At 46.9% G+C, this 26214-nt stretch overlaps 1 protein-coding gene across 1 annotated transcript in view; it reads left to right on the top strand.

The window, feature by feature from the left end:
- Positions 1-26214, top strand: part of LOC126109511 (uncharacterized) — a 151254-nt gene that overhangs the window by 114453 nt on the left and 10587 nt on the right. The window contains exons 2-3 of the mRNA XM_049914533.1: positions 3703-3878; positions 16821-17317. Coding sequence (XP_049770490.1) covers positions 3703-3878; positions 16821-17310 — 666 coding nt within the window. The 3' untranslated portion in view covers positions 17311-17317. The remainder of the gene's footprint in view (positions 1-3702; positions 3879-16820; positions 17318-26214) is intronic.

Raw genomic sequence — 26214 nt, 5'->3', positions numbered from 1 at the left:
CTCGTGGTGAAGCAGTTTTAATGGCCAGTAGTGTAGAAACAAAACGGCATTCCATGGAGTGGCGCCACCCCACCCATACTCCGAAAAAAAAATTGTTCAAAGCCGCACCCTCAGCTGGTAAACTTATGGTAACAGTCTTCTGGGGTCGTGAAGCGATTATTTTTTATATCTCTCCTCGCTGTGCAACGATCAACTCGGAAGTGTATTGTGTTGCCCTCAAAAACCTGAAAAAGCGACTTTTGGGTGTTCGACGACTCAAAAATACAAACGAACAACGCACAAGTCTGCGCACCCGAGAGGACCTCACTGAACTTCATCGGACAGTTCTTCCTCATCCACCTTACAGCCCAGATCCCGCACTTTCCGATTTCCATCTGTTTGGCCCACTGGAGGATGCATTCCTCGGGAAGCAGTGTGTGGGTGATGGGAAGATTATTGATGCAGCAAGACGTTCGCTCCGACGTCACCAACTAGGGTGGTACCATGTGGGCATCCAGGCCCTCCCAGTAAAGTGGTGTACGACTATCGCACTGAATGGAGATTATGTTTAAAAACGCGGTTTTTTAGCCAAAATAAAACCAACCTGCTTTCAGAAAAAAGTATGTTGCATTACTTATTGAATGCCACTTGTACATCTCCTACACTTCCCCATAGCAGTCTAACAGTACTGTTCAGACACATGAATTGCACCACCCACATGTGCGAACGTTTTCTGTTCGCTCATATTTCTGGAGTTGGTATTTCGCTCTAACAGCTCACCATCAGCAGTACAGTTTGCACAATCGTGTTTCGTGGAGCTGTCGGTTATGGCGCCGGCTCAACTGCGCTCCGGGTGACTCCTGTATGGCCTGGCATCGTTCTACCTGTCTCATATACACTGCCTGACAAAGTGATAGGAGAACCTACAGTGCACTAGTGTTGTTCGTGTTTAGTGTTGTTACGAGGCCTGGTAGGGTATACTATGGGCGTGAACAGCGACAGATGTTGGATGACTATGTAAAATTAATCGTTGGTAAAGTAGATGCCAGACTGAGATTCATTGGAAGAATCCTAAGGAAATGCAATCCGAAAACAAAGGAAGTAGGTTATAGTGCACTACTGCTTGAATACTGCTCACCGGTGTGGGATCCATAGCAGATTGGGTTGATAGAAGAGATAGAGAAGATCCAACAGAGAGCAGTGCGCTTCGTTACAGGATCATTTAGTAATCGCGAAAGCGTTACAGAGATGTAGATAAACTCCAGTGGAAGACTCTGTAAGAGAGAAGCTCAGTAGCTCGGTACAGGCTTTTGTTGAAGTTCCGTGAACAGAGGCATACCGACAATCTTTCTTTCCACGAACAATACGAGACTGGAATAGAAGGGAGAACCGATAGAGGTGCTCAAGGTACCCTCTGCCACACACCGTCAGGTGGCTTGCGGAGTAGTAGATCGCTATGAAGAATGCGGAAATGGTGCTTACTCATGTGAGACAGAATCATCAGCACCTGACAGTGTTTTAAAAGGATCTCACTGTGGGGCGCTATATGGCCAACTGGTCGAATTGTGCAATATCCAGATTTGTGGGTTCAAATGGCTCTGAGCACTATGGGACTTAACTTCTGAGGTCATCAGTCCCCTAGAACTTAGAACTACTTAAACCCAACTAACCTAAGGACATCACACACATCCAGGCCCGAGGCAGGATTCGAACCTGCGACCATAGCGGTCCCGCGGTTCCAGACTGTAGCGCCTTTAACCGCTTGGCCACCCCGGCCGGCTATTTGTGGGTTATTCTGTGTCATACTGCACCATCGATCACAGACTAGCAGCAGCCTAAGTGGGGAATTCCTGTGCATGCGTAGGCTGCCTTTAACCCTACGCCACACTTTGTACGGAGTGGTGCTGTGATATGGAAGCGTGAACTGCTGATCAGTGACGTCGCATAGTGCCCAGTGGCGAATTAGGGCACTGCACTACATCCTCAGCGTGTATGGCAGCAAGCTTGGGAGAGATGCCATCCTTCCAGTGCCTTAGAGAGGAACATTGGTGTTACGCTTGGCATCATGGTGTGGGAAGCCATCAAGTGTGACTTCAGGTCACGGTTGGTAGTGGCTGTGGGAACTCAGATAGGGAAATGGTTACATCACAGATATTCAAGTGTTACATCTCAAGTGACGGTATCATGGTCCCATTTTTCAACAGGACTGTATCCATCCATGCATACACGTATCTCTATGAAGCGTCAGCATGATTATGAGATCCTCTTCTGGCCAACAAGGTCCCCAATGTGCGACCAGCTTGTGCCTGTACCAACTATATCGAGGATCACTTACGATAGTTGTGGGGCTGCTCGCCTCATGAGAGGGTACAACGGTCTTATGACGCCCTTCCCAACCGAATCAGTGCATGCATACAGGTCAGAATGGGTGCAACGCCTTACTGCCATGTTCTTTCCAAATTTGACTGGGGTTTGCAGTCACTGAAAGAACACCAAGAATCTTCTCAATGCGTGAAGTTTGCGAGGTGCATTCAAGTTCTAAGGCCGATTTTTTTTCTCCAGACTGGAAAGAGATAGAAACATGCGCATTGTTTTAAAATGAGGCCGCGTTCATTGTCAATACGTCCCAGAGGTGGCAGCACTGTACGGCAGATGGAATTTTATCGCCAGCGGCGAGAATGAGAACTGTTTTAAATACTTAAAATGGCGACGTTTTCCTTACTTGAACAGCGTGCAATCATTCGTTTTCTGAATTTGCGTGGCGTGAAACCAATTGAAATTCATCGACAGTTGAAGGAGACATGTGGTGATGGAGTTATGGATGTGTCGAAAGTGTGTTCGTGGGTGCGACAGTTTAATGAAGGCAGAACATCGTGTGACAACAAACCGAAACAACCTCTGGCTCGCACAAGCCGGTCTGACGACATGATCGAGAAAGTGGAGAGAATTGTTTTGGGGGATCGCCGAATGACTGTTGAACAGATCGCCTCCAGAGTTGGCATTTCTGTGGGTTCTGTGCACACAATTCTGCATGACGACCTGAAAATGCGAAAAGTGTCATCCAGGTGGGTGCCACGAATGCTGACGGACGACCACATGGCTGCCCATGTGGCATGTTGCCAAGCAATGTTAATGCGCAACGACAGCATGAATGGGACTTTCTTTTCGCCGGTTGTGACAATGAGACGTGGATGCCATTTTTCAATCCAGAAACAAAGCGCCAGTCAGCTCAATGGAAGCACACAGATTCACCGTCACCAAAAAAATTTCGGGTTACCCCAGTGCTGAAAAAATGATGGTTTCCATGTTCTGGGACAGCGAGGGCGTAATCCTTACCCATTGCGTTCCAAAGGGCACTACAGTAACAGGTGCATCCTACGAAAATGTTTTGAAGAACAAATTCCTTCCTGCACTGCAACAAAAACGTCCGGGAAGGGCTGCACGTGTGCTGTTTCACCTTATAACGTGAATGCACCTCGTAATTTCGTTTTCTCCTACCTTTCAGGGGCTTCACTCTTTTTGCTGGTATTTCTTCCCTGTGGCCCATCATCAGGGTCACAGTTTGGGCACTTCACTTTGAGGGGACGCCACTATTGCTGTTTGCTCGGGATGGCTGCCACCTGAGCTAGCGTCATTGCTACTGTGTCACAGAGATATTTTGGGGCTGGCGTTTCGGCCGCCTATTTCATCATCAGGAGTATAGTTCGCACGCTCGTGTTTCAGTGGACGCCGCTGCTGCTGGCGGCGCTGGTGCCGCTGTGCTCCGGGTGGCTGATTCCTGGGATCGCGTCGCTGCTGCATGCCAAGGCCTACCTGCTACGCCAGTTCACCGGCAAGATCTTCCAGAAGCCTGCAGTCCACATTGCCAAGATACACGTCTACCCCGCCTACCCCGCCAGGTGAGAAACTGTTTTACATGCGCCACAACACGAGACTGGAATAGAAGGGAGAACCGATAGAGGTACCCTCCGCCACACACCGTCAGGTGGCTTGCGGAGTATGGATGTAGATGTAGATGTAGATGCCAAGTACACATTTATCGCGGTTTTTCCATATTTTTGTACAATCCTGTAACCTCTTCGTTTCTGCATTATGTATAGCTTGTTTTGAAAACACCAGTCACGTTCTTTCTCGAGCTATCATTCCTCGTAACGTTCTTTCGAAGATATATGTAAGGAACTGGTAATGTGAACACTCTACTCGTTTCTTCTTCTCTCAGTTAGCTCCTAAACGACCTTAGCCAATTGCTTGCAGCACTTCTTACTCGGGGGCTCTATCTGTGCGATTTATATTTAAATATATCTATTTTAGAAAGCAGATAAAATTTATTTGACGCCTTCCTAAGAGACAAACTCCATTCCTTCCAGTTTGGCTGTATAAGCGTACACCAGATATGGTTCAGATTCAAAGAAATAGTGTCAGTTGTAATTGAGAGATATAGAGTATATAAACTAATTAGAAACTGTACTGGTCTCCCACGATACACAAAACAGTTCAGACCGCTTTTGCAGAAGCAACGGAGAAAGCGTGCCAAGTTTAAAGAACGCATAAAAGATTGGCCAAGTTATACAGAAACTTTGAAATTTAGTGCGATCTTGTGCGAGATGCTTTTAATATTGACCACAACTAAATTAGGCCTCGCAATCTGGCAGAAAACCCAAGGAGATTCTGGTCGTATGTAAAGTACGCAACCAGCAAGACATGTCTTCACTGCGCAATAGCAATGGTAATGTTATTGATGACATTGCTACTAAAGCTGAATTACTAAATGCTGTTTTCCGAAATTCCTTGACGAACGAAGACGAAGTAAATATTGCAGAATTCGAATCAAGAGCTGGTGCCAACATGAGTAATTTGGAAGTAGATATCCTCGATGTAGCGAAACAGCTTAAATGACCTAAGGCAACGCTTCTGGCCGAGAGTGTATATCAGTTCGGTTCCTTTCAGGGTATGCTGGTACAATAATTGCTTCAAATGGCTCTGAGCACTATGGGACTTAACTTCTGAGGTCATCAGTCCCCTAGAACTTAGAACTACGTAAACCTAACTAACCTAAGGACAGCACACACATCCATGCCCAAGGCAGGATTCGAACCTGCGACTGTAGAGGTCGGGCGGTTCCAGACTGTAGCGTCTAGAACCGCTCGGCCACTTCGGCCGGCGCTGATATAATACCTACTTACTTAGCAATCATATGCAGTCGCACCAAAAAGTATTGGCATTTAGTGGTTGCAGGTTAAACGAAACACACATTTCAGAACAGAACCCAAACACGTGCCACCTTACATTACATAGGTTACAAATATGTCCAAATCACCTGTCCGTAAAGTAACATACAGTGTTATGAAAATAAAAATCGCTCTTCTGCATCCAAAAAGTATTGGCACACGATTATGAATCGGACAGTGTGTCGTTCTCTTCATTGATGTTCACCTTCTAATAGCCCGGTGTGCATGCCTTTAGCATCTGTAACAGCACGTAAACGCCTAGGAATGCTTTGTATTAAATTCTGGGCGGTATCAGGGGTAATTTTCGCCCATTCCTCCAGGAGCACTTTCTCCAAGTCGTTTTTACCGGACGGACGCCTTTTCCTGACTTGTGTGTCAACATCAGCTCACAGGTTCTCAAAGGGGTTCAAATCAGGTCTCTGACGTGCTGTTAGAACCCTTCTTGGGGCATTGTACAGTAACCACACCCGGGTTTTCATGGCGGTATGTTCTGGGTCGTTGTTTTGCTGGAAATGAAACACCCCAGTAAGGCCCAATGTCTGCGCACTAGCGTGTAAATTACCTCGCAACACGTCGATGTATCTCGTATGACCCATTGTACCGTGGTTTATAGCTAGGTTTCCAACGCCGGACGCCGCCATACAGCCCCAGACCATGATACCGTCCACCGTGTTTGACTGTGGGATGCATGTGTTTGATGTCGAGGTGCGTATTCGGCTTGCGCCAAACTTTCTTTCTTGCATCAAATCCGAACACATTGAACTTCGATTCGTCGCTAAATATCACAGTGTTCCAAAACTCCATCGGCTTGCTGATGTAGTCCTTGACAAACTGCAGGCGTTTCTGCCGGTTAATTTTGGATATGTATGGCTTTTTCCTGGGAGAACGTCCATGTACGTCAGCCTCATTCAACACATTTCGTATAGTTTGAACACTTACCTCTTGTCGGAGGACGTTGTCTGAACATCCTCAGCAATGGTTGCTGCACTTGTAGCAGGTTCCTTCCGAGCAAGTGCGGTGATAGGGCGACGCTCTCGGTTTTGGACGTCCAGGACGACACTTATTCACTGTTGTTCCAGTCTCTTTATATTTATGAATGATGGCTCGTAGCGTGGTGTAGCTAACAGAAGCCTCTGCTCCGATTTGTCGATAGCTTCTCCCTTGTGAATGGAGCAATATCACTCTCTCAAGGTGCGTTTACATTGCCATTTGTATCGGCACATGTATGAGATACATGTATATGCGACTTTGCGACATATATCGCGACTTGTATGAGTTGACAAGTATCAACCTCATACATGTATGAGCGTGCGTTTACACTGATTGATATGTATCACTGTGCGATAGCTTTCGACGACGATTTGGAAGATTTCACATTTTTATGTGCTGGTACACTTGCTCTTTTGGAAGATGATAGGAAGAAAAGGCGGAGGAAGCGTAGATGGTGGCAGAGAGAGTTTCTCGCGAATTAACGCTAAAGGATGGCGCATATTTTAGAAATTATGTTAGGATGAGTATGGAGGATTTGCGCGGTTTGTTATCACTTGTGGCTCCTCTTGTGTCCAAAACCAACACAAACTTTCGGGAAGCGATTCCACCAGAGGATCAGTTGGCAGTTTTTTGGCCACTGGGGATTCCTCTTGAAACGAAAATTTCATTACAAAACATTTGCATTGTCGCGCGATTGCTAATGCCAACGTCTCACACACTATTGTCGGCATCCATTGTCAACATTCTCACGCGAGGCCGCCGGAATAATAGCAAAAAATTGATATACGTGCCAGATGCATGAAAAAAATTATAGAATGTATTACATACTCTGATATATATAAAACTTTTACCTTCACTTCTTGGAATAAAACTTGCACAATGGCCTCGCAAACACGAAGAATAATGTTGCATATGGCACTTTTTGATGTTCTGTGCAGATACATTAACGTCGAAACGATAGTCGGCACCTCCAAAACTTAAACGGCTGCCAAAGAGCCTGGTACTACGCATGCGCTAATCGTCAAAATAAGCGGCAGGCGACAAGACGACAGGAAACGATAGTACTGCGCATGCGCGAGTTCAAATGTCGCTCATACATGTCGCGTATATGGCCAAAAAGCGATATACAAAATGTATACGCGACATGTATGAGCTCGAGGGTCCGTATACAAGTTCCGTGAATTTTTGTATGAGGTGATGTATTGACATGTCGCTCATACATGTCGCGATACATGTATCCCAGTGTAAACGTACCTTCACGCAACGCTACTGAATGTTACTTCTTCTTCGGCCCCATACTGACCGCTATCACGCAATATAGCAACAAACCAGCGACTGGGTCGCCAACAACACGCAGTATCTATTGCGTCAGCAGATGGCGTTCCGGTACCTGAAAACCCACCGAGAAGCCACGCTCTGTTCCAATAACTTTTTGTGTGCAGGGGAGATACATGTTTGCCCTTAACACTGCATTTCTTTGTTAATGGTAGGCACTGTGGGCAGAATTGTAACGTCTGGTATGTGAGGTAGCACGTACATGTGCTGTGTACCGGAAGGTGCGGCGTTTGTAACCAGCAACGATAAATACGCACGTGTGCCAATACTTTTTGGTGCGATTGTACAGCCGCACGCACCAGTGCCCAAGTAAGTGAATAAGAGTTGTTGTTGTTGTCTTCAGTCCTGAGACTGGTTTGATGCAGCTCTCCATGCTACTCTATCCAGTGCAAGCTTCTTCATCTCCCAGTACCTACTGCAACCTACATCCTTCTGAATCTGCTTAGTGTATTCATCTCTTGGTCTCCCCCTACGATTTTTACCCTCCACGCTGCCTTCCAATACTAAACTGGTGATCCCTTGATGCCTCAGAACATGTCCTACCAACCGATCCCTTCTTCTGGTCAAGTTGTGCCACAAACTTCTCTTCTCCCCAATCCTATTCAATACTTCCTCATTAGTTATGTGATCTACCCATCTAATCTTCAGCATTCTTCTGTAGCACCACATTTCAAGCTTCTATTCTCTTCTTGTCCATACTATTTTCCGTCCATGTTTCACTTCCATACATGGCTACACTCCATACAAATACTTTCAGAAATGACTTCCTGACACTTAAATCTATACTCGATGTTAACAAATTTCTCTTCTTCAGAAACGCTTTCCTTGCCATTACCAGTCTACATTTTATATCCTCTCTACTTCGACCATCATCAGTTATTTTGCTCCCCAAATAGCAAAACTCCTTTACTACTTTAAGTGTCTCATTTCCTAATCTAATACCCTCAGCATCACCCGACTTAATTCGACTACATTCCATTATCCTCGTTTTGCTTTTGTTGATGTTCATCTTATATCCTCCCTTCAAGACACCGTCCATTCCGTTCAACTGCTCTTCCAAGTCCTTTGCTGTCTCTGACAGAATTACAATGTCATCGGCGAACCTCAAAGTTTTTATTTCTTCTCCATGGATTTTAATACCTACTCCAAATTTTTCTTTTGTTTCCTTTACTGCTTGCTCAATATACAGATTGAATAACATCGGGGAGAGGCTACAACCCTGTCTCACTCCCTTCCCAACCGCTGCTTCCCTCTCATGCCCCTCGACTCTTATAACTGCCATCTGGTTTCTGTACAAATTGTAAATAGCCTTTCGCTCCCTGTATTTTACCCCTGCCACCTTTAGAATTTGAAAGAGAGTATTCCAGTCAACATTGTCAAAAGCTTTCTCTAAGTCTACAAATGCTAGAAACGTAGGTTTGCCTTTCCTTAATCTTTCTTCTAAGATAAGTATTGCCTCACGTGTTCCAGTATTTCTACGGAATCCAAACTGATCTTCCCCGAGGTCGGCTTCTACTAGTTTTTCCATTCGTCTGTAAAGAATTCGTGTTAGTATTTTGCAGCTGTGGCTTATTAAACTGATTGTTCGGTAATTTTCACATCTGTCAACACCTGCTTTCTCTGGGATTGTAATAAGAATAATAATAGAATAAGAGTAATCCACTGAATTACAGGCCGAAATGACTAACGTCGATTTGCAGTTGGATTGTGGAACATATACTGTGTTTGAACATCATGAATTACCTCGGTTCGATGAGCCCTCTACGAGGCATAAGGCACAGTAGTCATGGAGATGTAGATGTAGAACGTGTCTGGAGCACCATACCTCAGATACTTCAAAATATTTCCTCTCTTAGCCATTCTGTGGCTCAGTAACAGGAAACATTAGTCGGCCCCCGGAGAGGCATAAAATTGATTCGCTCTTCACTGATCCAACAAAAATTCGACAGCTCATGAGATCTGTGAAAGGCGATGTAGGCCACAGAAGCCAGGAGCATAGAAAATACCGTGCGGGTGTTGACAGCTTCATATCGGACAGACCGTGCGTATGCCCGCTATTGAACAGCGGTGCGTAGAACACGTTAGATCTACACCTACCTCTACATCTACATGTACATGGATACTGCGCAAATCACACTTAAGTGTCTGGCAGATGATTTCGCCTTTGGTACCCTGAGAAATCTGCGGTATCAGAGCATGCTCCAGTAGGCATCGTATTGCATCCGAAGAGACATCTGTTGTTATACGGACTAATAGTTGATGGGATAAGGTAATAAAAGAAGCAGTCTAGATAACAATTTGTGACAACATTCTCAATAGAAGCGGCGACCTGCCTTTAAGCAAGGCTTCGGATCTGGCCATCAGAAGGTTGAAGTGGGCGCCTTAAACGGCGCAGAGCGAGCACCAGTGACGTCACGGAAGGTGGCGCGGCTGTACAGGGTGAGTCATCAACTATTGCCATCTAGAATAACTCCGACAGTATGATAGGAGCTGAAAAGTTCGTGGGACAGGTGTTGCATGGGACAGTGGGAGCTCTAGTATGATAAAAAAAATATTATTATTATTATGTTAAATATATTTCAATTCTATCAATTTAAATCTGTATTTCATACTAGAATGCCGTGTTCCCAGTTTGGCACAGCTTTGCCACAGGAGACACGAAAGCGGTCGAAGACGTCCGTCCTCTGGTCGGCTCCTGATCGTTGTCAGAAGGAGGCTAGTTTCTGATTACGCAAAGACTTCTATTATTTGGAAAAGAACAACCCGGATTTCTTTACGTAATCAGTATGAATTTTATAATTACCTAAGGGACTTTTAACAATGAATAGTAAAAAAAAATTGCATTTGCAAATGAAATCATTAATAAATGGGGCAGCTATGAGTTGTATAGAAGACAAGGAGCGGCCTTCTGTCTACGACCAGGATGCCGCAGTATTCTCTGCTGTAGTAAAGGCTGTTTGACATTTATAAAAATAATATGGCACGGAGGATAAAAAAGTATAAAGGAAAAGAACAGAATAAGAAGTCTGGTAAACACTAAAAATATTCAACAATTCTCACTAGCAAATTAGGGCTTATTTATAAACAATACAACTTACATAATTACTTTTCTAACAGTATGATGCGATCAGATTTCATCCTGCCCTGTGCTGTCTCCTTGGTTCACTTTTTTTTGTCACAAATTATAGTCACTACTTTTCTCCTTTCGTTGAAGACAATTCTTGCACTGTTCAACACCTCCGATAACAATAACTTGCTGATTTACAGTTTCGAACATGCATTACTTTAATTTCATTAATTAATAATGTTGTCTGCACGCTAGCAAGACCGCTCACTTTTTTAACTTAAAGTCGACCTCCTTTACGTTTTCACATTACAAGCAAAAGTACATTAAAATCTGAAGATCTACAAAAGTTTTCTACCGTCATCTTTTATTTAGATCGAAGCGGAACGACAGTTCAGCTTCTGTTAAAATGTTTCTTTGACTGCGCAATCGATGTATTAGCGTCCGCGCTAGATGCGCATCTTTACAGTTATGTAAATTATACAAAACAAATGTCTTTCAAAGGGTACTCAAAGCTTTCATAGGACGGAAATACCAATAATATTACAGAGCCATAACATGATGTTCGTTGTTTGTTGATAGGTGGGGTCGCGTCAGAGATATGAAGGTCAATTTTGTTTTTTGAAATGGGATGCTATAGTTTGGTACTTATTTTCTGATAGCGGCTATCAAGATGAATCCAGTGATGTGTAACAGTAAGGTCTTTGAAGCTCAGCGAAGGTCAAGAAGGTCCATTTACAGAAGGTGTTCGAAGTGATGACCATTGGTATCAGTGCAGTGCTGCAATCTTCTTATCATGGACTGAGTGGTATTCCTTATCACTTCGGCACTTATCGAAGCACATGCTCTGACAATTCTCTTTCGCATATCGAGTCCTGCAAATAGTAAATATTCTCCGAATACGGCGTATCCATCTAACGTGCCATTGACATGTAAACAACATTCGACGGTTTCGCAATACAACACTAATAGGAACGGTAAGGTTAGTTGTGGTGTCACCGCCAGACACCACGCTTGCTAGGTGGTAGCGTTTAAATCGACCGCGGTCCGTTAGTATACGTCGGACCCGAGTGTCGCCACTATCAGTGTTTGCAGACCGAGCGCCGCCACACGGCAGGTCTAGAGAGACTCCCTAGCACTCGCCCTAATTGTACAGCCGACTTTGCTAGCGATGGTTCACTGTCTGCACACGCTCTCATTTGCCGAGACGACAGTTTAGCATAGCCTTCAGCTACGTCACTTGCTACGACCTAGCAAGGCGCCATATTCAGTTACTATTCTGAACAAATAATATTCTGAATCATGTACCGTCAAGAGTGACGTTCATCATTAATGGATTAAAGTTAAGTATCAAACTAATTACGTCCGCTTTCTGAATTCTCATTCCTTGTCATGTTCCAGACCTCACGCAAATATAGCTCTTCCCTCCTCACGGCAGCCTGCGTGAGCTAAAACGCGTGCACTTCGGCCTCCACTCGTAACACGGTGTTGGCTCTTCTGCTAACACAAAACTAGTATCGTCGAATCAAGTGAATCTGAATGATGTTTTACTTCGAAGAACAAGTCGATGTGCTTCTCATTTACGGAGAATTCCAACGAAATTCAGTGAGAGAGACTTATACGGTGAAAGATATCCTCAACGTACCGTACACGTCGTACATTAATATATGTGTATGATAATTGCTAACGAGGAAACAGAAATGGTACTCTTGCCACTGTGATTCGAGATCCTTGTGTTAGTTCGCGTCAAATAGCAAGGGAATCTGGCATCAGCCAGAGTAGTGTTATTCCTGTTCTGCATCGTCATAAATATCATCCTTACCACATCGGTCTCCAGCAAGAATTAACTTGTACGGTTGTATGCATCGCACTGAAATCTGCCAATGGGCTCAACTTCAGATTCAGAGGAATAACGCATTTATTAATTTGATTTTATTTACTGACGAGGCTACATTCACGAACCATGAAAATGTTAATTTGCATAACATGCATTATTGGGCAACTGAAAATCCATGTTGGCTGCAGCAAGTTGCACACCAAAAACCGTGGTCGGTGAACGTATGGTGTGGGATTCTGGAGGACAGAATTGTAAGCCCCTGTTTCATCGAAGGAAATCTTCATGCTAGGTAGTACACCAGACTCCTCAAGAAACATTAGGTCTGTTATTGGGAGAATTACCTTTAGGAACAAGGAACAGAATGTGGTATCAACACGATGGGTGTCCGGCACATTTTTCGCTGATGCCTAGAAAAGAGTTACAGAGACAATTCTGCAATCGTTGGACTGGACGCGGAGGAGATGTGTCGTGGACGACTCGTTCGCCAGACTTGACGCTTCTGGATTTTTTCTTGCGGGGATTCGTAAAAGACATTGTTTACAAAGACGTTCCAACTACTCCTGAAGATATGTGAGGGAGGATTGTCAGAACATGTGCTTCGATAAATGCCGATGTGCTATGGAACACCACTCAATCCATGACAAGAAGATCGCAGCACTGCATTGATACCAACGGTCATCACTTCGAACACCTTCTGTAAATGGACGTTCATGCCACCTTTATGGCCTTCGTTGACCTATAAAGACCTTACTGTTACACATCATTGGATTCGTCTCGATAGCCGCTATCAGAAAATAATTACCAAACTATAGCATCCCATTTAAAAAAACAAAGTTGACCTTCATATCTCTGACGCGACCCCACGATGCAACAAACAACGAACATCATACACTCCTGGAAATTGAAATAAGAACACCGTGAATTCATTGTCCCAGGAAGGGGAAACTTTATTGACACATTCCTGGGGTCAGATACATCACATGATCACACTGACAGAACCACAGGCACATAGACACAGGCAACAGAGCATGCACAATGTCGGCACTAGTACAGTGTATATCCACCTTTCGCAGCAATGCAGGCTGCTATTCTCCCATGGAGACGATCGTAGAGATGCTGGATGTAGTCCTGTGGAACGGCTTGCCATGCCATTTCCACCTGGCGCCTCAGTTGGACCAGCGTTCGTGCTGGACGTGCAGAGCGCGTGAGACGACGCTTCATCCAGTCCCAAACATGCTCAATGGGGGACAGATCCGGAGATCTTGCTGGCCAGGGTAGTTGACTTACACTTTCTAGAGCACGTTGGGTGGCACGGGATACATGCGGACGTGCACTGTCCTGTTGAAACAGCAAGTTCCCTTGCCGGTCTAGGAATGGTAGAACGATGGGTTCGATGACGGTTTGGATGTACCGTGCACTATTCAGTGTCCCCTCGACGATCACCAGTGGTGTACGGCCAGTGTAGGAGATCGCTCCCCACACCATGATGCCGGGTGTTAGCCCTGTGTGCCTCGGTCGTATTTAGTCCTGATTGTGGCGCTCACCTGCACGGCGCCAAACACGCATACGACCATCATTGGCACCAAGGTAGAAGCGACTCTCATCGCTGAAGACGACACGTCTCCATTCGTCCCTCCATTCACGCCTGTCGCGACACCACTGGAGGCGGGCTGCACGATGTTGGGGCGTGAGCGGAAGGCGGCCTAACGGTGTGCGGGACCGTAGCCCAGCTTCATGGAGACGGTTGCGAATGGTCCTCGCCGATACCCCAGGAGCAACAGTGTCCCTAATTCGCTGGGAAGTGGCGGTGCGGTCCCCTACGGCACTGCGTAGGATCCTACGGTCTTGGCGTGCATCCGTGCGTCGCTGCGGTCCGGTCCCAGGTCGACGGGCACGTGCACCTTCCGCCGACCACTGGCGACAACATCGATGTACTGTAGAGACCTCACGCCCCACGTGTTGAGCAATTCGGCGGTACGTCCACCCGGCCTCCCGCATGCCCACTATACGCCCTCGCTCAAAGTCCGTCAACTGCACATACGGTTCACGTCCACGCTGTCGCGGCATGCTACCAGTGTTAAAGACTGCGATGGAGCTCCGTATGCCACGGCAAACTGGCTGACACTGACGGCGGCGGTGCACAAATGCTGCGCAGCTAGCGCCATTCGACGGCCAACACCGCGGTTCCTGGTGTGTCCGCTGTGCCGTGCGTGTGATCATTGCTTGTACAGCCCTCTCGCAGTGTCCGGAGCAAGTATGGTGGGTCTGACACACCGGTGTCAATGTGTTCTTTTTTCCATTTCCAGGAGTGTATTATGGCTCCCGTTGTCCCATGCAAGATTTGTCCCACGAACTTTTCAGCTCCTTTCATATTGTCGGAGCTATTCTAGGTGGCTATAGTTGGTGACTCACCCTGTATAGGGACGGCAACGGCAATCAAAAGACAGTCACCACTTGACAGTGACCAAGCAGTCCTCGACCGAAAACACGTGCATTTTGAACCATTCAGTGCCGCTGGAAGCGCAGGAGAATTCCATCACTATTTTTTTTATTTTCAACATTTATTTTAAGTCTTTTTTTATGTCTTCTTTGCCGCTTCCGTCTTCAGTAGCCTTATTTCCTAAATATCTGTATGGCGCCTAGTTTCTTTTATCTCTATTTTCTCTGATATTAAAGTTGACTTCCTCTCATTCCTTGGAGGACACGAATATTTCGTTTTCGAATTAATTTCCGTTTTATGCTTATACCTCAATGCTAACTCCTTAACTTGTAAGGTTCTTTGGCGATTTCTTTCATCTGGAGCTATCGCAGCTATGTTATCAGCAAACCTGAGCATCTATATTTTTCCTCTATATATTCTAATACCTGTACAGTATCCTTTGCACTCGTTTATTGCATGTTCCATGTAGGTGCATATTGTATCCTAGTGCAACGACTTTAAAGATTTTCATAGAAATACAGCGTGCCGCCACTGGAGCATTTTTCCAGATGGTTGGAGAACAAACAAAATTTTGTTTTCTCAAGGCAGAACCCTTTTCCAAAACATACTTGAAATCACATACGGACACAAATACACTACTGGCCATTAAAATTGCTACACCACGAAGATGACGAGCTACAGACCCGAAATTTAACCAACAGGAAGACGATGCTGTGATATGCAAATGATTAGCTTTTCAGTGCTCATATGAGGAAAGTTACCAACCGATTTCTCATACACAAACAACAGTTTACCGACGTTGCCTGGTGAAACATTGTTGTGATGCCTCGTGTACGGAGGAGAAAAGCGTACCATCACGTTTCCGACTTTGATAAAGGTCAGATTGTAGCATATCGCCATTACGGTTTATCGTATCGCGACATTGCTGCTCGCGTTGGTCGACATCCAATGACTGTTAGCAGAATATGGAATCGGTGGGTTCGGGAGGGTAATACGGAACGCCCTGCTGGATCCCAAAGGCCTCGCATCCCTAGCAGTCGATATGACAGGCATCTTATCCGCATGGCTGTAACTGACCGTGCAGCCTCGCCTCGATCCCTGAGTCAACACATGGGGACGTATGCAAGACAACAACCATCTGCACGGACAGTTCGCGCGCCTGCGATGGTGCACTCAACGACGAACCTGGGTGCACGAATGGCAAAACGTCATTTTTTCGGATGAATCCAGGTTCTGTTTACAGCATCATGATGGTCGCATTCGTGTTTGGCGACATCGCGGTGAACGGACATTGGAAGCGTGTATTCGTCATCGCCATACTTGCGTATCACCCGGCGTGATGGTATGGGTTGCCATTGGTTACACGTCTCGGTCGCCTCTTGTTCGCTTTGACGCCACTTTGAACAGTGGACGTTACATTTCAGATGTGTTACGACCCGTGGCTCTACCCTTCATTCGATCCCTGCGAAACCCTATATTTCAGCAGGATAATGCACGACCGCATGTTGCAGGTCCTGTACGCGCCTTTCTGGATGCAGAAAATGTTCGACTGCTGCCCTGGCCAGCACATTCTCCAGAGCTCTCACCAAATGAAAACGTCTGGTCAACGGTGGCCGAGCAACTGGCTCGTCACAATACGCCAGTCACTGGGCAGATGTACCTGTACACTCCATCCAAGCTCTGACTCAATGCCCAGGCGTATCAAGGCCAGAGGTGGTTGTTCTGGGTACTGATTTCTCAGGATCTATGCACCCAAATTGCGTGAAAATGTAACCACATGTCAGTTCTAGTATAATATATTTGTCCAATGAATACCCGTTTATCATCTGCATTTCTTCTTGGTGTAGCAATTTTAATGGCCAGTACTGTAGTAAACTTCGGGGTGGTCGTAGCTGTGTATCGAAACACAGGATGCTGTATATACGAGTGCTTTCGTCTGTCACACAGGACGATATACTACCCTCCGAGGCCGGTCTACCGACCGCCGCCCCCGGTCTACGGCCCACCCCCGGCTTACGGCCCACCCCCTGTCTACGGGCCGCCTCCGTCGTACGGGCCGCCCCCAACGACCACGACGACGACGACGACTTCGCCGCCAGAGACATTACCTCCGGAGACTGAAGCTCCGCCTCCCCCGGAGGCGCCTTATGCACCGCCACCGCCACCGGAGTCGTCGTACGGGCCTCCACCGCACGAAGAGGTGTTCACGGAACCTCCTCCACCTCCACCGTCGTATGGCCCGCCCCCGTCATCCTACGGCCCACCACCAGTGACGCACGGGCCGCCTCCTTCGTCTTACGGACCACCCCCTTCGTCTTACGGACCACCCCATTCGTCTTACGGTCCGCCTCCGACAACGTATGCGCCACCGCCGTCGTCTTACGGGCCGCCTCCCTCGTCATACGGCCCACCCCCAGCGTATGGAGTTCCCAGATGAGAGCGAGGTAAGTCGAGGCTGCATCCACCTGCTCTAAATGCTACAGTGCGTTACAGCCTCAGTGGTGACAGCTGCATAAACGATCGTCCTCTTGGGCGTGACCGAGCGAGGTGGCGCAGTGTTTAGCACACTGGACTCGCATTCGGGAGGACGACGGTTCAATCCCGCGCGTCCCGTCATCCTCATTTAGGTTTTCCGTGATTTCCCAAAATCGCTCCAGGGAAATGCCGGGATGGCTCCTTTGTAACGGCACGGCCGACTTCCTTCCCCATCCTTCCCTAATCCGAAGAGACCGATGACCTCGCTGTCTGGTCTCCTCCCCCAAACAACCCAACCCAACGTCTCAGGAGTGCCAGAGGGTGCTGTCTTAGCCCCACTACTGTGCTCCACGTGTTTTGGAAATAGACGTTCCACAGCCGCACTTTGCTTTTTCTTTTGTTTGTTGTACGTAGTCACAGGGTCAAATGGTTCAAAAGGCTCTGAGCACTGAACATCTAATGTCACCAGTCCCCTAGAACTACTTAACCCTAACTAACCGAAGGACATCACACACATCCATGCTCAAGGCAGGATTCAAACCTGCGACCGTAGCGGTCGCGCGGTTCCAGGCTGAAGCGCCTAGAACCGTTCGGCCACTGCGGCCGGCATGGGCACAGGGAAGGGGAAGGAAGGCTGTTAAATCTGGCTTGCGACGATAATGTACAGGGGGTCGAGCGGTCAGGACTTCTGAGTGGGCATCTGGGGCTGCCGTTAAACAACAGAACAGAAAATTAGCTACAGTAAAGAGAATAGACAGGGTTAGTCAAAAGTCCTTGGACACTTCCATAAGTTGGAAGATTAAAGGTTCAAAAAATGGCTCTGAGCACTATGGGACTCAACATCTTAGGTCATAAGTCCCCTAGAACTTAGAACTACTTAAACCTAACTAACCTAAGGACATCACACACATCCATGCCCGAGGCAGGATTCGAACCTGCGACCGTAGCAGTCCTGCGGTTCCGGACTGCAGCGCCAGAACCGCTAGACCACCGCGGCCGGCAATAGAAGATTAAAGGGAAAATTGAAATGTGATGATGGGAACATAGGTTTGACGTGGGGCCACAACTTTTGGAGTGAATGTCATTCATGTCCGCCATCTTGAAATCCGCGATTTTGGATTCAAGTCATTTTTTTAAATGGCTTGGGTTGTTTTGGGGAAGGAGACCAGACAGCGAGGTCATCGGTCTCATCGGATTAGGGAAGGACGGGGAAGGAAGTCGGCCGTGCCCTTTGAAAGGCGTTTGCCTGGAGCCATTTAGGGAAATCACGGAAAACCTAAATCAGGATGGCCGGACGCGGGATTGGACCGTCGTCCTCCCGAATGCGAGTTCAGTGCTTAACCACTGCGCCACCTCGCACGGTTTTTAAATGGGGAGGGGGGCTGTATGACACATCAAATAACCCTCGCTTGAGCTCTGGAATTGAGTGGTGTACTTTGTTTTTATCTATCTTGTACAGTTTACAAGTTATTAATGTTGAAAGTTACCTTGATACCGACACATGTCTCTCTTTGTTCCAGCTGATCTAAAATGGTATGAAGGTAATTTCCCAACTTTGAACATTAATAACCTCTAAACTGTTCTAGATAGTCAAAAACTAATTACACCACTAAATTCGAAAGCTCAAGCGAGTGTTACCTGATATAAAAAAAAATGACTTGAATCCAAAAACGCGGATTTCAAGATGGCGGCCATGGATGACATCAGTGCATAAGTTGCGGCCCCGCATCAAACCTATATTCCAATCATCACATTTCAATTTTCTCCTTAATCTTCCAACTTATGAAGGTGTACAAGGACTTTTGACTCGCCCTGTATTTCAATGTACGGTATACAAGGGGCACGGCTAGGGTCGGAAGTTACCAGGTTTAGACCAGTCCAAGAGGTCGAACAACTAAGTGAAGTGAGAGGCGGTTCATGTTAATTGATATCGGTGTCCAGTCATGGAACGCAGGCCGGTGGCTCTGCCTCCCAGGAAAGACGTCTGTTCTGCTGGAACTCTGGCTCACAATAGAGAGAGAGAGACAACTGTGTTATGCTCTGCAGAACGCTGCAGCGTCCACACACCTGACCTGTATCCCACGCATGCTATTGGCTAAAAATGGATCAAATGGCTCTGAGCACTATGGGACTTAACATCTGAGGTCATCAGTCCCCTATAACTTAGAACTACTTAAACCTAAGGACATCACACACATCCACGCCCGAGGCAGGATTCGAACCTGCGACCGGAGCGGTCACGCGGTTCCAGACTGAAGCGCCTAGAACCGCTCGGCCACTCCGGCCGGCCCCACCATAGTGTTTTAGGTCCTCTACCGTTTCTTACCTACACCCACACCGACCGGCTATTTGCTAAAACCGATGGCGTGAATTCACTAGCAGTTTCAGCAGAAGGCTCAAGCGCTCTCTTGTCAGCAGCTTTAAGTGGACAGAACTGCCTCGGTTCCGAAAGACAGCCAACTTAGCCACGTAGGCACAGCAAAAGTTGCTCTGGGAGAAGTATAGATTTCACTGGGAATTTGCAATAATTTTTTTTACACCAATTTCCTAAAATATTCCTTGACTGGTTGCCACCCTGTACATTGTGTCGGTAGTACTGAAACATGAGGTACCAGGTATCACCTTTGACCTGTGACGTCATTACGAAGATGGAAAACCGTGTCCATTACTAGCTGCGCTCCGTCGTGTTACCGGCGGTTAAACGGTTATTCGTGAAGAAATATTAACGCCGAAACTCACTATCCACGTGTATGCGCCATCACAAAAGTTTCTCGAAGTACTGAGGTGCGATCCACTTGCGGCCCAGCAAACCGCGTGACATAGGAAAAACACACACACACACACACACACACACACACACACACAGACACACACACATACCAAACCTTGAGACAGTGGGACAAAGTGACAGAAAACATGTCGACGCTCACAACTCGCTCGTTTGTGTGAAGAAAAAATATTTACGCGACCCAGCAGCGAATTACAGAATGTACCAGGAAACGGAGTAAATAATTTCACGACTGTTGCGACATGTCAGTACAGAAAAGACAAGAAAGATATAATTGTCTCTGTGTGTACGAAGAACCAGAATCTACTGCAGTCCTCTCTGTTCAGAGACTTGTTTTTCTCTGCCTATATGTAGAGATTTCTGGATCACGATACACGTGGGCAGCCAACGTCATTCCGTCTCTGCGAAAAACATGGTGTGCTCAGATGAATTCCTGCTACTGTTAACGTTTGTCCTTTAGTCTCGTTTATAGTGATCGATAATCTCCCTGCTGTCCTAGATTTATGTACGTACTGATTTCATTTGTTAAAACAGTTAAAAACCAAGCTCTGCGCTATTCATTTGACATTTTTCTTTCATGGATGACTTTTTAGTCACGTTATGTATCCCACGTGAACAGTAGTCACATAATCAAAATATCCACGGGTGTACTGCCGGTCTACAGTGTCCAACGGGCACAACTTTTTCGGCGATCATACATGTCGCCATCATCAGGTGAACTGACGGACTGAGCTCCTGTGATCGTGCCGGCACGGAGATCCGTACGCTATGGCTGCTCAGGGGGAACTGAGTTCGGTCTGTGCTCTCACTCTAATTTCTTCCTCTGTCTTTAGAGGTTGTTTTCTGAGAAGGTTTTTGTCCGATTCGGACATTTCCTTCAATTTTTGTTTTTGGAAGTTTGTTTGATGTGCTTGTCTTTTGTTTGTTCTTTTCTTTAGAGTATTGTGGATTCTTTTCTGTCACTTTATTAGTAACGGTTTTTTTATGCACGGAGTATTGCTTTTGGTCTTTTGTACCGGTCTGGTACGTTGTTGTACCGACCAAGTGAGTTTATGAGATCGTTTGGCGATCTTTCCGCGTTGGCGTAGAACTGCTCTGCCAGGGTTCGGAAACGCGTGTTTAATTTTTCGATGTCTGCCGCTATGTGGAGGTCTTCCGTCGGGAAGCGCGGCGGTGTGTGTAGCGCTCTTCTGAGCGCTCTGTTCTGAATCTTTTGTAGCCCTTCTACCGTCGATCTAGCAGCATAACCACATACGGGGCACGCATACTCCAGTATCGGTCTAATTAGACTTCGATATACGGCTACTCCTGTGCTCGGGTCAAGGGAACTTGCACTGTTCAGTATTGGATAAAGGATCTGCATCCTGCCTAGGGCCTTTTTGCGATCCTCCTCGATGTGGCACTTCCAAGTCAGGCGCTTGTCTAGTGTCACACCGAGGTACCTCGCAGTGTTTCTCCAGGGGAGATTTTGGCCCTGCAGGTGCAGCATTTGGTAAGGTCTTCTGGGGGGGGGCGGCGTTTGCCGAGACGTCTGGTCATTAGCATGGCTTGGGTCTTCTCAGAGTTTAGTGAGATTCGCCATTGTTTGGCCCATTCGTCTGTCCGGTCGCGGCGGCGACCGATTTAAATACCCTCCGCCCGCGGCGCGCTCCTTCCGCCGTCCGCGCCCCACGCCACGGTCGCGCGGTGGAACAGATTGCGACGGCGTCTGAGATGACGTCGGTGTGATGGCTCTGTCCGCCGTGGTCATCACAACTATACGTTTGCTCGATTTACTCTTGATTAACCCAATCGCTGGTTTCCATCACACGGGAGCAGTGATTTTCTTTTGGGGATAAAAGGTCCTATGCGTTGATTCAGCGTATAGGCTACCTCTATTCCAAAGTACATCTAAATCCGTCCACCTGATTCAGCATGAAGAAGTAACAAACATCTTAACTCGATGAAGAAGACAGTAAGCAATTTCTAGTTGGGTGCAGCTCAAATCTTCTAATATTTGTACCTGCAACGTCATCTGCCCTCACGTGAGTGCCTGTTGGCAGCGGATTCGCTCGCATACCACAATCAAAACCAACCTCACTAAAAGCCTACGAGGTCCTCTTACATATAAAGGCACGAAGCCTCCCTACCGTACAGCATTTAAATGACACCGTCAACGTGAGCCTTCCAGCGTATCAGAATTATACGCGCGCCTGAAGCTCAGCGGCTAAAAGGAAGCGTGTCTGTATGGAAGTCGGTATTAAACACTTCCAGAGTTGTACAGGGTGTTTCAAAAATGACCGGTATATTTGAAACGGCAATAAAAACTAAACGAGCAGCGATAGAAATACACCGTTTGTTGCAATATGCTTGGGACAACAGTACATTTTCAGGCAGACAAACTTTCGAAATTACAGTAGTTACAATTTTCAACAACAGATGGCGCTGCAAGTGATGTGAAAGATATAGAAGACAACGCAGTCTGTGGGTGCGCCAATCTGTACGTCGTCTTTCTGCTGTAAGTGTGTGCTGTTCACAACGTGCAAGTGTGCTGTAGACAACATGGTTTATTCCTTAGAACAGAGGATTTTTCTGGTGTTGGAATTCCACCGCCTAGAACACAGTGTTGTTGCAACAAGACGAAGTTTTCAACGGAGGTTTAATGTAACCAAAGGACCGAAAAGCGATACAATAAAGGAACTGTTTGAAAAATTTACAACGGACTGGGAATGTGACGGATGAACGTGCTGGAAAGGCAGGGCGACCGCGTACGGCAACCACAGAGGGCAACGCGCAGCTAGTGGAGCAGGTGATCCGACAGCGGCCTCGGGTTTCCGTTCGCCGTATTGCAGCTGCGGTCCAAATGACGCCAACGTCCACGTATCGTCTCATGCGCCAGAGTTTACACCTCTATCCATACAAAATTCAAACGCGGCAACCCCTCAGCGCCGCTACCATTGCTGCACGAGAGACATTCGCTAACGATATAGTGCACAGGATTGATGACGGCGATATGCATGTGGGCAGCATTTGGTTTACTGACGAAGCTTATTTTTACCTGGACGGCTTCGCCAATAAACAGAACTGGCGCATATGGGGAACCGAAAAGCCCCATGTTGCAGTCCCATCGTCCCTGCATCCTCAAAAAGTACTGGTCTGGGCCGCCATTTCTTCCAAAGGAAACATTGGCCCATTTTTCAGATCCGAAACGATTACTGCATCACGCTATCTGGACATTCTTCGTGAATTTGTGGCGGTACAAACTGCCTTAGACGACATTGCGAACACCTCGTGGTTTATGCAAGATGGTGCCCGGCCACATCGCACGGCCGACGTCTTTAATTTCCTGAATGAATATTTCGATGATCGTGTGATTGCTTTGGGCTATCCGAAACATACAGGAGGCTGCGTGGATTGGCCTCCCTATTCGCCAGACATGAACCCCTGTGACTTCTTTCTGTGGGGACACTTGAAAGACCAGGTGTACCGCCAGAATCCAGAAACAATTGAACAGCTGAAGCTGTACATCTCATCTGCATGTGAAGCCATTCCGCCAGACACGTTGTTGGTTATGCAATTTCATTCAGAGACTACGCCATATTATTGCTACGCATTCTGGATATGTGGAAAATATCGTACTATAGAGTTTCCCAGACCGCAGCGCCATCTGTTGTTGAAAATTGTAACTACTGTAATTTCGAAAGTTTGTCTGCCTGAAAATGTACTGTTGTCCCAAGCATATTGCAACAAACGGTGTATTTCTATCGCTGCTCGTTTAGTTTTTATTGCCGTTTCAAATATACCGGTCATTTTTGAAACACCCTGTATAAGCATCGTATTCATTACGTTGAATCATATTATTTAGAACATATTAAACAGTAAAAGCACTTTGACAACTACGATACGGTTCAGAAGTGGAAACGTAAATAGCTTTATCTAAGAGTAATTATTGTTGCACATTTCGCGTTATATTCATCAAATCAATAAATATTACTACACATTTTTAAAAGCAGCCTGTGTGTTAATTCAGAGTATAAGACAATTCCATTCTAAATTTCTTCGAAGTCCGTCCAGCCGTTTCAGCATGAAGGAGTGACAAACATACACACATACAAACTTTCGCATTTATGACGTATATGGGATGGCGTTCATGATGTGACAGATTCAATAGTTAAGCAGACCAAAACAATTCCATAAGACAGCATGTAATTAAATTAATTTGAAGGAGAAAATGAAATTAACGGGACACTCACGAGAATTAGAGGGTTTTCAGTGACGACTAGCAAAATAATCGACATTCCTACCTTAATATACAAACCCAAACAAAAAATTACTCCTAAATCCAGTAGGCCAACATTACACAAACATCACGATAAAATACACTCTTGGAAATGGAAAAAAGAACACATTGACACCGGTGTGTCAGACCCACCATACTTGCTCCGGACACTGCGAGAGGGCTGTACAAGCAATGATCACACGCACGGCACAGCGGACACACCAGGAACCGCGGTGTTGGCCGTCGAATGGCGCTAGCTGCGCAGCATTTGTGCACCGCCGCCGTCAGTGTCAGCCAGTTTGCCGTGGCATACGGAGCTCCATCGCAGTCTTTAACACTGGTAGCATGCCGCGACAGCGTGGACGTGAACCGTATGTGCAGTTGACGGACTTTGAGCAAGGGCGTATAGTGGGCATGCGGGAGGCCGGGTGGACGTACCGCCGAATTGCTCAACACGTGGGGCGTGAGGTCTCCACAGTACATCGATGTTGTCGCCAGTGGTCGGCGGAAGGTGCACGTGCCCGTCGACCTGGGACCGGACCGCAGCGACGCACGGATGCACGCCAAGACCGTAGGATCCTACGCAGTGCCGTAGGGGACCGCACCGCCACTTCCCAGCAAATTAGGGACACTGTTGCTCCTGGGGTATCGGCGAGGACCATTCGCAACCGTCTCCATGAAGCTGGGCTACGGTCCCGCACACCGTTAGGCCGTCTTCTGCTCACGCCCCAACATCGTGCAGCCCGCCTCCAGTGGTGTCGCGACAGGCGTGAATCGAGGGACGAATGGAGACGTGTCGTCTTCAGCGATGAGAGTCGCTTCTGCCTTGGTGCCAATGATGGTCGTATGCGTGTTTGGCGCCGTGCAGGTGAGCGCCACAATCAGGACTGCATACGACCGAGGCACACAGGGCCAACACCCGGCATCATGGTGTGGGGAGCGATCTCCTACACTGGCCGTACACCACTGGTGATCGTCGAGGGGACACTGAATAGTGCACGGTACATCCAAACCGTCATCGAACCCATCGTTCCACCATTCCTAGACCGGCAAGGGAACTTGCTGTTCCAACAGGACAATGCACGTCCGCATGTATCCCGTGCCACCCAACGTGCTCTAGAAGGTGTAAGTCAACTACCCTGGCCAGCAAGATCTCCGGATCTGTCCCCCATTGAGCATGTTTGGGACTGGATGAAGCGTCGTCTCACGCGGTCTGCACGTCCAGCACGAACGCTGGTCCAACTGAGGCGCCAGGTGGAAATGGCATGGCAAACCGTTCCACAGGACTACATCCAGCATCTCTACGATCATCTCCATGGGAGAATAGCAGCCTGCATTGCTGCGAAAGGTGGATATACACTGTACTAGTGCCGACATTGTGCATGCTCTGTTGCCTGTGTCTATGTGCCTGTGGTTCTGTCAGTGTGATCATGTGATGTATCTGACCCCAGGAATGTGTCAATAAAGTTTCCCCTTCCTGGGACAATGAATTCACGGTGTTCTTATTTCAATTTCCAGGAGTGTATATATGTATACAAAGTGAGTATCATCATTGGTTAATAAAAAAGTTCAAATGTGTGTGAAATCTTATGGGTCTTGACGATGCCATTATGGCCGTATCACTTTAGGACATGGTGTAAAAAAGATCTGAGGATGATCATTACAGACTGAAACCGATCATTGTCTAAAGAATTCATATTGTGATCAGACACTGAAATAAAAAAGCATTTTATGGAACTTAACTACAAGGTCATCAGTCCCTAAGCTTCACACTACTTAACCTAAATTAACCGAAGGACAAACACACACACCCATGCCCG

Source organism: Schistocerca cancellata, chromosome 12 (assembly GCF_023864275.1).
Source record: "Schistocerca cancellata isolate TAMUIC-IGC-003103 chromosome 12, iqSchCanc2.1, whole genome shotgun sequence".
NCBI lineage: Eukaryota > Metazoa > Arthropoda > Insecta > Orthoptera > Acrididae > Schistocerca > Schistocerca cancellata.
This window is presented reverse-complemented; position numbering and strand designations above follow the sequence as displayed.